Source organism: Diabrotica virgifera, chromosome 3 (genome assembly GCF_917563875.1).
Source record: "Diabrotica virgifera virgifera chromosome 3, PGI_DIABVI_V3a".
In the NCBI taxonomy this organism is placed as follows: domain Eukaryota; kingdom Metazoa; phylum Arthropoda; class Insecta; order Coleoptera; family Chrysomelidae; genus Diabrotica; species Diabrotica virgifera.
This window is the reverse complement of record NC_065445.1, coordinates 9358234-9372622: the sequence shown is the minus strand read 5'-3', so window position 1 is coordinate 9372622 and position 14389 is coordinate 9358234. Positions and strand designations below refer to the sequence as shown.

The following is a 14389-nucleotide window of genomic DNA, read 5'->3' as shown; positions in this document are numbered from 1 at the left end:
ACGAAGAAGAAGAGGAGGACCAAAAGAAGCATACGATGATGCAATAGCAAAAATGTTAAAGAATCGTCATAAGCCCTGGAGAGAAGCCAAGATGTTATGGTATGGAAGCAAAGTATGCTAAATGTGCAGTCACTCGAGCGCTTTGGGGACCTATTGGGTTGTGAAGAGTAGGTCCCAAAACCAAAAAAAGTTAAGTAAAGTTTTCCATTTTAGTGGGCGCTTGCCACTTTTTAATTTAATTTTCCATTTCCAACAATCGTTTTTTCCGATTATAACGCCATCTATCCATAATTCGAAAAAATATTTCGAATAAAAGTTACTAATTTTTACGTAAGAAATCCAAATCTGCAATAAAAATAGGGGCTCCTATTTAAGATTTTAAAGTAATCCCCCACCCACCTCCGTGGGAGGTCTTGTTTGGTGCCATTTGATAGATTTTTCAAAAATATTGAATAAGTGTACTTTACAGTTTTTCGATCTGATGTTCATTTAGCGAAATATCGCGGGATTCGTATTTAAAATATTAAATTTACCCCCCACCCCTCTCCCTGGGAAGCCTTGTTTGGTATCATTCGATAGATTTAAAAAAAAAAATTGAGCACATATTTTTTAGTTTTTCGATCTGTCATTCATTTCGCGAAATATTCGCTTTTTTCTTGTGAAACTTTGGAACTCACCCATTTCCTTACGCCCCGCTCAAATCGTCAGATTTTTTAAATATACACTCTTTTGCATGTACTTAACTTACCTTATCTTAATCTGACAATTTCGAGTTTTTTTAAGGATAGATTTTTTTTTCGGGCCCCCCTTAACGAACTCCCCTGTGTTAAGAGCCAATATATAGTAGAGGTACATCTACAGGGTACCAGGTTTCTCCCCATATGATAATCTGACGCGCTCGAGTAACTGCAAAAATCCCCGCTTGGGCTCCCCTACTATTAGCTAGGAATAAAAAGGAATGGAGCAGATTTGTACATAAGAATTAAATTGTTTGTTATCCCTACACCTTACGGTATGAGGGATTATGATTATATTTATATTATACAGTAAACCTATATTTGTACCTCTATTGCCTGTTTTTGTCCTATCTTTTAAAACCACCAGGTGCTTCAGTATCTTATACATGTAAGTAACCGCCTTTTTGTCTTCTGTCTTCTCTAAATTAAAAGGTGCACTTTCTAAATAATACATAAATCCAGTAAATATGCCCTGTACAACATTATGTGACACTTTTCTTAGAATCAATGGACACTCTTTGTCAAAGTTGAACATCATACACTCTTTAATCTTCATCTTGGTATTATCATCTGCTATGTATGGAAATTTATACATCATGTAGCCTAGTAGTTCCAATTCCTTACCTCTTACTAAAAAAAAGCACTTACTGAGATATATTCATATTGTTGTTTTATATTTACATATTTTTAGTACACAAAAAGAAACAATGTAAGATGTAAAGGAAAACTATCGCAACCTATCAAGTGTGAAACTGGCATTAGACAAGGAGATTCACTGAGCCCATTAATATTTAATCTGATAATGGATGAAATGATAAAGAAAGTTAAAAAAGAAGAGGATATAGAATGGGAGAAAAGAAAATAAAGATAATCTGCTACGCCGACAACGCCATAATAACAGCCGAAAATGAAGATGACGTACAAAGATTAATTAAATAATTCGAAGACACGGCTATACAACATGGTGATCTCAACAGAGAAAACTAAGTCGATAGTGATATCAGCGGAACCGAGACGATGTAAGCTGGTCGTAAATAACAAAATAATAGAACAAGTGATGGAAACGGAATACTTGGGAATAAAACTGTCAAGCTGAGGAAAAGTGGAAGAAGTACAAAAACAAGTGAACATGGCGAACAGAGCAGCAGGATGTCTCAACAACACAATCTGGAGAAACATATACCTCACAACGGCAACGAAAACCAGGATATATAAATCAACAATAAGATCGATAATGACATACACAGCGGAAACAAGAGTAGATACGGCGAAAACACAAAGACTGCTGGAAACAGCAGAAAAGAAAGTTACGAAAAATAACGAACCAAACTCTAAGAGATACAGTAAGAAGTGAGAAAATACGAGCGAGATATGGTATAGAAGAAATAAACATGTGGACAAAATATATAGTCGCCAAAAAGGAAGCGACAATAGCAGTAGCAAAAGCTAAAGCAGAAGCGTATTCAAACCTATACGATCAACTTGATACCAGGGAAGGCGAAGCAAAGGTATATTATAAAATAGCCAAACAGAGAGCAAAGAAAGCAAGAGATTTTAATCAGATTAGATGTATCCGAGATGAAAATAATAAAATACTAATTCACGAAAAGGATGTCAAAAAGATATGGAGAAAGTACTTTGACAGTTTATTAAATGAAGAATTTGACAGACAGCCTGTGGAGTTAACGGAGACAGTAACAGCAATGGTTACCAGAATTACAAACGAAGAAGTGGCTCAAGCGCTTCAAAAAATAAAGAAAGAAAAAGCAGTCGGACCAGATGATATTCCTGGGGAAGTATGGAGAGCATTGGGAGAGACAGGAATAAGTTGGCTAGCAGGTCTATTTAATAGAATTATGGAAGTTAGACAAATGCCAGACGAATGGAGAAGCAGTATATTAGTACCTGTTTACAAAAACAAGGGAGACATACAACAATGTACAAACTACAGGGCTATAAAACTACTTGGCCACACCATGAAAATATGGGAGAGAGTAATTGATAGACGTGAAGCAACCGAAATATATGATAATCAATTTGGCTTTATGCAGACCAGATCCACAACAGATGCAATTTTCATTGCAAGGCAACTGATGGAAAAATACAGGAATAAAGAGACCAACGCTCATATGGTATTCATTGATCTTGAGAAAGCATATGATAGAGTTCCTCGAGAGATTCTGTGGTGGGCACTCAATAAGAAAGGAGTCCCTGGTGAATATGTAAAGATTGTGAGAGATATGTATGAGGGAGTAACGACTAGTGTTAGGACAGGTGTGGGAGAGCCTGATAAATTTCAGGTGAAAGTAGGATTGAACCAAGGCTCGGTGCTTAGTCCCTACTTATTCTCATTAGTTTTGGACCAGATACAGCGAAACTACAGGGTAGCATTCCATGGTGCTTAATGTATGCTGATGATGTAGTGTTAATAGGAAATATGAAAGAGACTTAGAACAAAACTGGAACAGTGGAGACAAGCTCTGGAGGAAAAAGGTTTAAAACTTAGTAGGACAAAACCAGATTATTTTGAATGTTCATTTAAAGATGGAGTTACTACAAATAAAATGGTATCTTTGGATGGTGGAATGATTGTGAAAAGCAATAGTTTTAAGTACCTAGGATCGGTATTACAGAGTAATGGAGAAATAGATGGAGATGCAGTCAGAAGAATTAGGGCTGGATGGATGTAGTGGAAAGAAGCGAGTGGTGTGTTGTGTGACAGAAAAATTCCAATGAAGCTGAAGGGAAAATTCTATAAAACAGCCATAAGACTGGCTATGATGTACGGAACTGAATGTTGGGCAGTGAAAAAGAAAGAGGAACAACGAATACATGTGGCAGAAATGAGAATGCTTAGATGGATGAGTAGAGTGATAAAAAAGGATACAATTAGAAATGAGTATATTAGGGGAAGTCTAGGTGTTTCACCAATTGAGGTCAAAATGAGAGTATTATTTATATATGCCAAAAAGTCCCAATTTAAAAATAAAAATCGACCTGTCTGAAGATTTCTCTTCAAATTTGCCCATTCTCGAGATAATGAATTTATGCAAACTCAAACTTCCTCACTTATACTACAGTGTCGCGCCCGCTTGATTAGCAATTAAAAACCAAAGGGGTTTTCGATATTGTATTGCAAAAAACTCTTCGGGATTTCATCAATCGATGTTTAAAGAATATCTACCTACCTTGGCAACATTGAAATTTTCAGTTAAATGTCCGATTCAGGGTTAAAAATGGCCGATTTCGCAATTTTTAATCGTTTATATGTCAAAAACTATAAACCAAGAGAAAGGTCACTAAAGACCTTTTCTGTTTGGAATGATTCAAAAAACCCAAAAACACTTTGTTTGATGCAAAAAAAATAATTTTAGGAAAAAACCCTAATCTTTCCCCTCGCCTGGCAAGGTCTTATGCTGTTCAGAATCGCCTGTCATTGTACACATTTCTTCTAAAATGACTTACTCAAACACATACTTAAATTTAAACCATACAGGAGAAAGTTGTTTATTTTACCCCTAAACTATGCACTTTTCGATTCACGTGGTAGATACACATGCAGGGCTGATGCCTGCCAGGTCATGGTTTTTAGCCTTGGTGTGCTATGAGTCTACGAGTTATCACTATACAAATTTCTAGCTTTACAGGAATACCGTTAGTCGGAGGGTTCACTATCTCTTAGACTAGATCATAGATTTAAGAATCCCATTTAAGAAGACCATAGATTTAAGAAGGTGTTTTTATTAATCTAAGGACTAGATCATGATGATGAGAGGACATAAATATAAAATATGCATTACTTCAAAATATAATGCAAGGAAAAATACAAGGAAAACAGAATCTAGGCCGTAGAAGAATGTCATGTTTGCGGAATTTGAGAGAGTGGCTTGGCTGCACCACTAATGAACTCTTTAGGTCAGCTGTAAACAAGGTCAGAATAGCCTTGATGATTTCCAATCTCCGATAGGAGCGGCACAAGAAGAAGAAGAAGTACCTGCTTTCAATCAGACTTTCAAGACTTGCACATCGTTTACTTACCTTGATCACCAGTTTTTCTTAACCTTGAACTAAATAAAACAGCGTCCAAAAGTTCCTTATACATCGGTAAGACAGTGGCATCATACTCGCCATTATCTTTCTCCAAGCTTAACATAACTGAATTAAAAATTTTAACTTTAATAGACGAATCTGTATCCTTGGACTTAAATATTCTGCAAGCTACTTTATACAGAGCAAATATGTCTTTTTCTTGAACTCTGTTATAGAAATTATTCAAAACCGTATATATAATAACAACAGCTAACTCACAGGCTTTCTTGAAATCTTTAATTTTTGAAGCTTCATCAATGAATTTGAGAAGGGAATTTTTTGTGTGGAAAAAGTGAGGCATGCAGGCATCTACAAAAAAATCGTGTAATATAAAGGAAATAACTGAGTGCTGTATTTTACGAACCAATCAATGCAGAATCAATCTGCTCTTCGATCAAGTTTCTGTTAAACACCTCTAACATTTTGTGAGATTCTGAACACTTAGATTTATCATTCAGATTTTTGAATAAAGTTGGAAAAAAATTCCGAGGCTCGAATTCCATTTTTGCAAGTCTAGCTCTTTGATTGATGTTCTTGAATTTGTTACTGAAAATAAATATTATACTTATCAGCTATTTTACAATATTTAGTTTTTGTTTCACTTCAAACTAAACTTTCTAAAACTAAACTGTCTGTAAATCAAAAATCTGGATAATCTGGAAATATAATAAGGTTAATAAAACTACATGTGAACTGATAATTTACTATATTTACACCCTATTTGATTTACTTACGCGAGCATTAGTTTTTATTTACAAAAAAGTCATTGATTTTCCTTTGTTTTAATTTTGTGTGACGTTTCAATACGGCACGATCACGTAAACGTTTCACCATCATTAGTTCAGCTGGCGTGGTGTCTTGCTGTTACTCCAAATACGCCATGATGTTGATCATTGATTGATCTGGATAATCTGGACATCCGGATGAACGAGGTCCGGATTAACGAGGTTGTACTGTACTTAGACTAATGTGTTACTAAATTGTTTTATAATTATGTTTTATTAATATTTATCAGTATTTAATTATACCATAAATGATCAATTATTGGATACAGTAGACTCAATTAAAGATTTAGGTGTTGTTCTTGATTCCTCTCTGAGCTTTAACCATCACATCAACAATATTACTCAAAGATCCATGAAAATGCTTGGCTTTGTTAAAAGGACAACTCGTGATTTCACGAACGTGTTCACTATTAAAATGCTCTATTGTTCTTTAGTCAGGACGCACCTTGACTACTGTTCTCCAGTTTGGTCCCCACATTATTTACACCTCAAGAACAAACTTGATAGTGTTCAACATAATTTTCTTAGATATATTGGGTTCAAAAAACACATCAATTATAATTATACAGATATGGAACGATTTTTGAATATCTCTTCTCTGGATGTCCGTAGGAAGCGTAAAGATCTTACAGTATTGTTTAATATTATCAATGGCATATATTACTGCCCTGAACTCCTTGCTAAAATATTGTTGTTTGTTCCACCATGATCAACAAGACAAATTCAAACCTTTCATATTTCTTTTCATAGATAAAATTACTCATATTTTACTTTTGTTCCTAGAACACTAAGACTTGCTAACTCCCTAGGTGACCTTTTACTTTTTGGTAACTCTGTTGATGTTTTTAAGAACCATTTAACCAAATTAAATATTTAGCAATGTCATAACCTTGTTATTTGTTAGTAATTAATGTTTTGTAATTATTTTACTTTGTCATGTCTTTTTAAATGTTTTGTACTCTCTCATTTTATTCTTATATATTCAACACTGTAATTATCAATATCTTATTAATGTATTACCGAATTGGGCTTGCCCGTATAAATAAATAAATAAATAAATAAGAGGAATATTTAATTAAACTTTACTCTAAATTTTCCATCTTAACACATTGATGGATAGAACATCTATAGAAGTTTAATTTTCATTCATGTAGCTTATACATTTGACGTACTGTCCGTGTTAATTGACTATTAAACTTGAATACTACTCCTTTCCCTGATGAAGCAGGGTTTTTTTTCCATCACGACAGGTAAGAAGTCTTCTGTGTGCTATCAGCTCTCTTGGGGATGTCACTTTCTGGTTCACTCGAACTGTTTCGGCGTAGGGTCTTTTCTTAAGGGTAATGGCTGTAAGAGAGAAGGATCTTCTCTGACTGATATCAATTAGATTATCCTTTGTTGATGTTCTAAGGGGTAGTGTGTGTGTGTGAAAAAATGGCTTGGATGCGAGTCCGTTAGCCACAGATTTTTATTTTATTTTTACCTCAATTTATTAGTTTTGTTATATTTATACTTATTTCACTTAAATGATTATATTTGTTTCTTTCAAGTAGTTTATGAGTAATTTAAATATTTCCATTTTATGACAACTTAGTAGATATTCTATACTAATTGGAAATGAACTTGTGTTTGTCGTAAATTGTAATATAATTGATTTATATATCTCTCGTTAATTTTGCATTCCAAGAAAATATGGTTTAAATCTCTAATCGAAACATTATCACAAAAACAGACTGATGAATTAATTACATATTCCTAATTTGTGCAGATGTGCCTCATATTTCCTGTGTCGAGTTTTTAATCTGACGATAGTAGAAATATCTTGCTTTGGCAGGTTATATTTAAATATGTATTCAGGTGGCGGAGGAAGTTCTTGATGTAAAGAAAAATATAAATTTTTTGACATGCTTGTAATATTTTTCCATATTTTATTTATTCTAACTTTGACGTCATTTATTGCATCTGTCAATAAGATGTGAGTTAGTATCTCACCTTTTTTTATTGCATCCTTGGCCAACTCATCCACTTTCTCATTACCCAGTATACCTATTATATTCTAAGGGGTAGTGAGTCCCTTCTATTTGATGAAATGAATTGTTTGGATTCTGATGGTTTGGTAGGTACGATTTTGGGTGAAGATTTGCTTCATATAAAGAAATGTTGTAAACTACCATGGACTGTTTGATATTTTTCTGTCTCTCATACTCTGGGCATTCCCTGCTTGTAGCATTATGGAAGTTTGATTTACAAAAGTAACACTGTTGCGTACAAGATATGATTATTGAGTCATCTGATTGATTGTGGCACATTCCACAGTTTTTGCATTTCTTGTTACCTTTGCACTGTGTTTGGGTGTGCCCAAACAGAAGGCAACTGTAACATTGTGTGACCCTGGGGATATATGGGTATATTTCAAATGAGAAGTAGCACAGTTTGATTGACTTCGGAAGGATTGTGCCCTCGAAGATCAGCAAAACTGTTCCTGTATTTACTAATTCTGAAGATTTGTCATCTTTAATTATTTTTCTTGTAAAACGTTTTACTTCTAAAATTTTGATAGGACTGTCAGCCATGTTTAGTAATACGTACTTGTTCTGAGAATTTCGGGAAGACTGCAGTTATAATGCCTTTACAGGTTAAATGGTTTTTTGGGATGTATATTTTATATGATGTGTTAGACAAGGATGCATGTTGTCACCTGACTTATTCAACATTTATGGTGAACATGTCATGACAATGGCTTTAGAAGGATGGGCCGTTGGAGTAACAGTAGCTGGTAGGAAAATCTCCAATTTAAGATTTGCTGATGACACTACACTTATAGCAGCAAATGAGACCCCCTCCGTGATCAGCCATATGAAGGTTATAGATATTTTAAAGCTTTTACTTAGGGTGAACAAAAAACGAGATCAAAAAGTAAAACAAAAAAGACTAGGTTATAACTGAACCTTATTAAAATAGATTGCAATATATTATATTATAAGGAAATATATATTTATATGAAAGGTGAATAAAAAGAGGTAGTGTTAGTAAAAATTCTCACCAGGATTCTTCTTGAGCACTCACACAACCTGCTTGGACGAACCTCACCTCACCTTCTCACTTCTCACCTATCGAATCAGAAACATTTATTTAACAATATTTAACATTCAAAAAACTGCTTGGACAAAGAAAAACAAACAAATTAATAGTTTTTTTATCTCTGGCTCTGTCAGCTACGCTCAAAAACATTTAAATTTGACATTTGACAATGAAACATTTGACATTGACTTCTTCTTTTTTATGATTAGGTGTTTCAGGTGATACGAGGGTTAGACTGATAATTCTTTTATATGTATTGACTTCACATCATTATTCTCTAGGCATTATTTAAGGTTCAAAACAAGCACCAAAGATTTTTCAATGTATACATTTTAATAAACAAAAAATAAAAACAGTACCTAGGCAATTATAATAATTAAATAATATGTATATTTATTTTGGCTTATGTAAAATCCTGGAGAATCTTTGGCCCCTGTAAATAGTGGTCACTTGCGATGGTCTTTTATATAGTTGCATTTTAGACACCATTTTAAACAATAAATGTCAACACAAAAACATTAGTTTTTTAACTGTACAATTTGATTACAGAGTTTACAGTTTGTAGTTAATAGAATTAGATTAGAGAAAATAATATTACTATTCTTACTAGCTTCATAATGAGTACAATCTTTCTTTTAGCAGTATTATTTGTACAAGTTTACTGTGATACTAACTTTAATAACATTAATTTACCTGAAGACCATCTAGCCTACTACTTCCGAAACTTTCCAAAGGTAGCTGACCAATGTTCCCGAAGCAACAGTTGTTCGTTTAAGAAGTATTTAGATAAGGACGTTTGTTGGGGATACGAGTACGATTGTGACTGGAGCAAACAGTATTTAAAACCATATTGTCCAGGGGATCATAAGGGTTGGGTGAAAACGAAACATGCTCAAGAGACTACATTTCATGCCCAAGCTGATTTTGGCTATGTTAAGCAACAATTGCGAGAAATGAAGTTGGTTTGTGAACCGCTCTTCCAAGACGATAGTTCTTTGGAATGTTCTGAACATCTGCGTTTCTGTAGAGGCAGAAATTTAATGATAAATTTTACGAAGTTAGCGAATAGGGAAGAACCAATTAGGTATAAGATGGATGTTTTGGGTGAAGGTGATATCGGGGGTTACTGTAATTTGAGGCAAGATTGGTTGGACGAACAGGCTGATCAGATTAGCCCGTTGCAGAGTTGGGGACCTGAGTTACGGTATTTTAAACAGTTGGACCGTAGACCAATTATCGAAGGAGACTGTGATGTAGTTATAGACAAGCCAACTTTTATTTTAAAAATAGATGCAAGTAAGTAACCAGAAATGGTCATTTTGAAGGATTATGGGTTGAACTTATCCTCAACTAACCAAATCTATTGTACAGAAATTTATCCTGACTGTTTTTAGTGTATGCCTGCATCATTATTAATGATTTATGTTCAACTATCATTTAATTGATATAAAAAAAATTGTTAAAAAACCTAAATTTCTACGGACTTCAAGGTATTTCTTTGAATTGGTCCAATCTTACTTATATAATAGGAAACAACTAATTAGAGCAAATAATAGAATCTAGTCTCCAAAAAAATTGTATATGGGTTACCACAGGGTTCAATATTGGGTCCTCTACTTTTCCTTATCTTTATTAATGACATAACTAGTTTAAAATTCAATGGAAAAATTTTTCTTCTTGTTGATGATACCAGTATCACTTAGAGCAATTTAATTATTGCAACTCTTCAGGGACCGTTCAAGTATTATGTAACGCAGGTTGGATGGGGAGAGGGGGGGTCAAATATCTTCAAAAATTCCGTTACATAATACTTGAACGCTCCCTCATGCAACTATAACTTCTGATCTACCTACAATAAAAACCTGGTCCGACTCCAATCTAATCTCCTTTGACATAGATAACACAGTAGCATTATCCTATAAAAGAGCTCTTTAACCCTTGCTTCTTAATAACAGCCAGGTGAGTGGCATTGATTCTATAAAATTTCTTAGTATTTATTTAAACAGCAACCTTAAATGGTCCCTCCATATCGATTTGTTAAGTAAGAATAAACTAGCCTCAGCGTGCTAAGCAATAAGATCTGTTCCGAAAGAAATCAATTTAGCATCTTCCAAAATAACTGTTTGAGTCTCATCTTCGATATGGTGTTTCTTTTTGGGGTTCTGGTACAGCTACCCAATCCGATGTTATTTTTAAATTACAAAAAAGAGCAATAAGGTATCTGTTTGACGTCAGAAGAACAACACATTGCAGAAGCTACTTCAAAGATTACAGGACTTTGCCACTTCCTTCTTTATGTATTTTAGAAACAGTTTGCTTAATTCGTAAATACCTACCTACATGTCTTTCCAGCAAGACCTAATTATGACTACTCCATCTCCATCAGAAATTCAACATTTGATGTATATTTACTGATCCCGTCCACTGAGTTAGTAAAGAAATCTCTATTATATTCTGCAAAAAAAACTAAACAACCATCCCCCTTTACAACTTAAATCTACAACATATTTGTTCAAGTTAAAATGACAAAAGTCAGTCTATCTGAAAGACCATATTATTCAGTAGAAGAGTTTCTTAACATTTTAACTCCTGGACCTATTTATCCTCATATGTTGTCACAGCCTGACCACTTTTTTTGGCTTGGGTCACAAGTTCTACTCTTGTGTATTAAATTCATACCACAGGCTCAGGGAGAGCACCTGTTGTGTATTATATATGATACACATAGGAGTCAAAGTGTTAATGAATACAGTAATCCCTCGTTATCCGCGGACTCATCAACCACGGGAATGTTTTATTATTTTTATATATTTTGTTATAATTTGACCAGTCGTGTTAAATTACTCATGATACGCCACTGGCGCTTGTTCTTAGTAGTAATACTATAGTTTATAGTTCGGAAGGTTTAAAATACTGGTGAATGTAGCTTTATTTTTGTTGATATGATAATACTGTTTCACCCATATGTAATTTCATCATATTTCGTTCTATGTTACTAATATACGTATCCAAATTGGGATTATATATGTCATATTCTTCTTTGGATCGTGGATCCCTCGCCAACCACGGTTTCACCAACCACACCTTTCTCTTCGGAACGTAACCCCCGCGGTTGAAGAGGGATTTTTTATTTTATTTATTTTTTTTTATTTTTATTTATTTATTCACGGGATTACCCCATTAAAAGTTATACAATTAACAATAATAAGTTTACGAGCTAAATATATACTAATAATACTTTAACAACATTATAATTAGATAACAAATATTAGAGTAAGAATAGGTAGGTACTTGTAACCTTAGAATTGACAAAAAAATTAAATAAATACTCTATTTAAATTATTTTTAAACATATTCAGAGATGTATCAAAAATTTCAATGTGTTTGTCATTTATAAGTTTACAGTAACGATCTATAGGTGAATTTTGGCCATAACTTGTGCGATGGAAAGGAATATAAAATGTTATAAAATCACCTCTTCGATTTCTAGTTTGTATATCAACATTAATACACTGTAATAGATCACAGCAATCTAAATTTCCATTTATTAAATTATACAAAAATTCTAATCCTACTTGATTACGTCTATTCTCTAGTGTATTAAGTTTTAAACTGTTTTCTATTAATGAATAATCGTGGTCTACAATAGTTTCACCTAATTTAAATGCACAGAACCTCAAAAATTTGTGTTGAATTTTTTCAACAATCATATTATGAACTGCATGGTATATCCTATTCCACGAACATACGCCTGTTTTGGATTACTTCGACAACGAATATTTTACTGTGCAAAATAAGAAGAACGAAAGTAAATTGCAAATTACATTGTTGTTTATTGGGATAATTATTAGCGCCATTTACTTTCGTACTTTTTATGTTGCACAGTAAAATATTCGTTGTCGTAGTAATCTAAAACAGGCGTATGTTCGTGGAATGGCCCATATGGAGACCATACTATAGAGCCATATTCAAGTTTAGATCGCACCAAAGATTACCACAAAGGATTACTGTAATAATTAAGAAATTACAGTACCTGTACACAAGTACAATAAACCATATTTCTACTCCATTCTTCTTCTTCTTGTTCTATGGCACTACAGCCCAAATTGAGCCTTGGCCTCCTTTATTTTTTGCCTCAACCCTTTCTTGTCTGTGGCTGCTCTTCTCCATACAATGACTCCTAAAAGGGCTTGTATGTCGCTGTTTACTGTGTCTTCCCAGCGCTTTCTTGGCTTTCCAACCCGTCTCTTTCCCTGCATTCTAGCATACAGTACTCTTTTCGGTAGCCTATCCTCTCCCATTCTTATCACACATGTCTGGCCCATTGCAATCTTTGTATTCTTATGAAGTCTAACAGAGATGTTCTACTCCATTCTACCTATATGTAAATATGAAATAATTTACCGAGTAATCCCATAGAAATACTGTACCCTGTTTTTAAACTAGGAGGAGTAAACTCCTCTAGAAAAATAGCTCATCTTTTAGTCTAGTCATCTTCTTTTTAGGTTGATCACATCAGCTTTCGAAGGTAATCCATAAATACACTGCGCGTCATAGAAAACGGGCACCCCAAAAAATGGGTCATTTTTGATGTCTCGTATTTTCTAAACCTGTTGTCCGATTTCATTAATTTTTTTTAATATGTTATAGCCTTGTTCTTTAACAATATCGCTGTAATAATATTGTTGCTAAACAGGTAAATTTTCATTGTATACCGGGTGTACGAATCAAACTGTGTTTTTTTCTCAAAGTTCGCAACACCCTGTGGAATATTCTAGCATTTATAAAATACTGAAATTAAAACCCAATTATAATCTCACGTTTTCTTAATATTCTCCTTTCTGGTTCATTCGCTTATGTTAGGTAATACAAAAGTTAGGTACTTTAACAAGTATATAGCCATGTTCTTCATCAGTAAAGGGTGTGTCTAAATAAGTGCGCCAAACTTTAAGGGGTAATTCTGCATTAAAAAATAATGACAGTTTGTTTTATAATCATATGTCCGCAAATGCTTCGTTTCCAAGAGATACAGGGAGTTGAATTTTTTCTTACAAACTGACGATTTATTTATTGCTTTAAAACCGGTTGAGATATGCAAACGAAATTTGGTGGGTTTTAAGACGTAGTTATTGCACATTTTTTGACATACAATTAAGAATTTTATATTCACCATTGGCGTGCAAACGGGTAATATGATCGGTCATATTACCCGTTTGCACGCCAATGGTGAATAGAAAATTCTTAATGGCATGTCAAAAAATGCGCAATAACTATCTCTTAACTCCTACCAAATTTCATTTGCATATCTCAACCGGTTTTAGGGCAATAAATAAATCGTCAGTTTGTAAGAAAAAATTCAACATCCCTTATCTCGGAAACGAAGCATTTGCGGACATATGTTTATAATGCTGACGGTCATTATTTTTTCATGCAGAATTACCCTTTAAAGTTTGTCGCACTTATTTAGAAACACCCTTTACTGATGGAGAACATGGCTAGTTGTTAAAGTACCTAACTTTTGTATTATCCAACATAATCGAATGAATCAAAAAACAGAATGTTAAGAAAACCTGAGACTATAGTTTTAATTTCAGTATTTTATAAATGCTAGACTATTCCACAGAATGTTGCGAATTTTGAGAAAAAAACACAGTTTGATTCGTACACTCGGTATACAATGAAAATTTACCTGATTAG

General features: G+C 33.8%; 2 protein-coding genes across 4 annotated transcripts in view; one reads left to right on the top strand and one right to left on the bottom strand.

Annotated features, from left to right (window-relative positions):
- Window positions 1–8863, bottom strand: part of LOC114324552 (DNA-dependent protein kinase catalytic subunit) — a 105402-nt gene extending 96539 nt beyond the window's left edge. The window contains exons 1-4 of the mRNA XM_028272413.2: window positions 8655–8863; window positions 5191–5372; window positions 4776–5135; window positions 1065–1367 (exon numbers count right to left, since the gene is read on the bottom strand). Of these exons, the coding sequence (XP_028128214.2) occupies window positions 1065–1367; window positions 4776–5135; window positions 5191–5329 (802 nt within the window). The 5' untranslated portion in view covers window positions 5330–5372; window positions 8655–8863. The remainder of the gene's footprint in view (window positions 1–1064; window positions 1368–4775; window positions 5136–5190; window positions 5373–8654) is intronic.
- Window positions 8864–9090: 227 nt separating this feature from the next.
- The window catches only part of LOC114324559 (EGF domain-specific O-linked N-acetylglucosamine transferase), a 235792-nt gene continuing 230493 nt past the window's right edge, over window positions 9091–14389 (top strand). For 2 of the 3 annotated variants that reach the window (XR_007696980.1, XM_028272423.2), the window contains exon 1: window positions 9094–9988. Coding sequence is in view for 2 of the 3 variants with exons in the window: in XM_028272423.2 (XP_028128224.1) it covers window positions 9310–9988 (679 nt within the window). In the remaining variant the exon portion in view is untranslated. Of the gene's footprint in view, window positions 9989–14389 lie in introns of all 3 variants that reach the window. The other variant, XM_028272431.2, reaches the window with a different exon arrangement.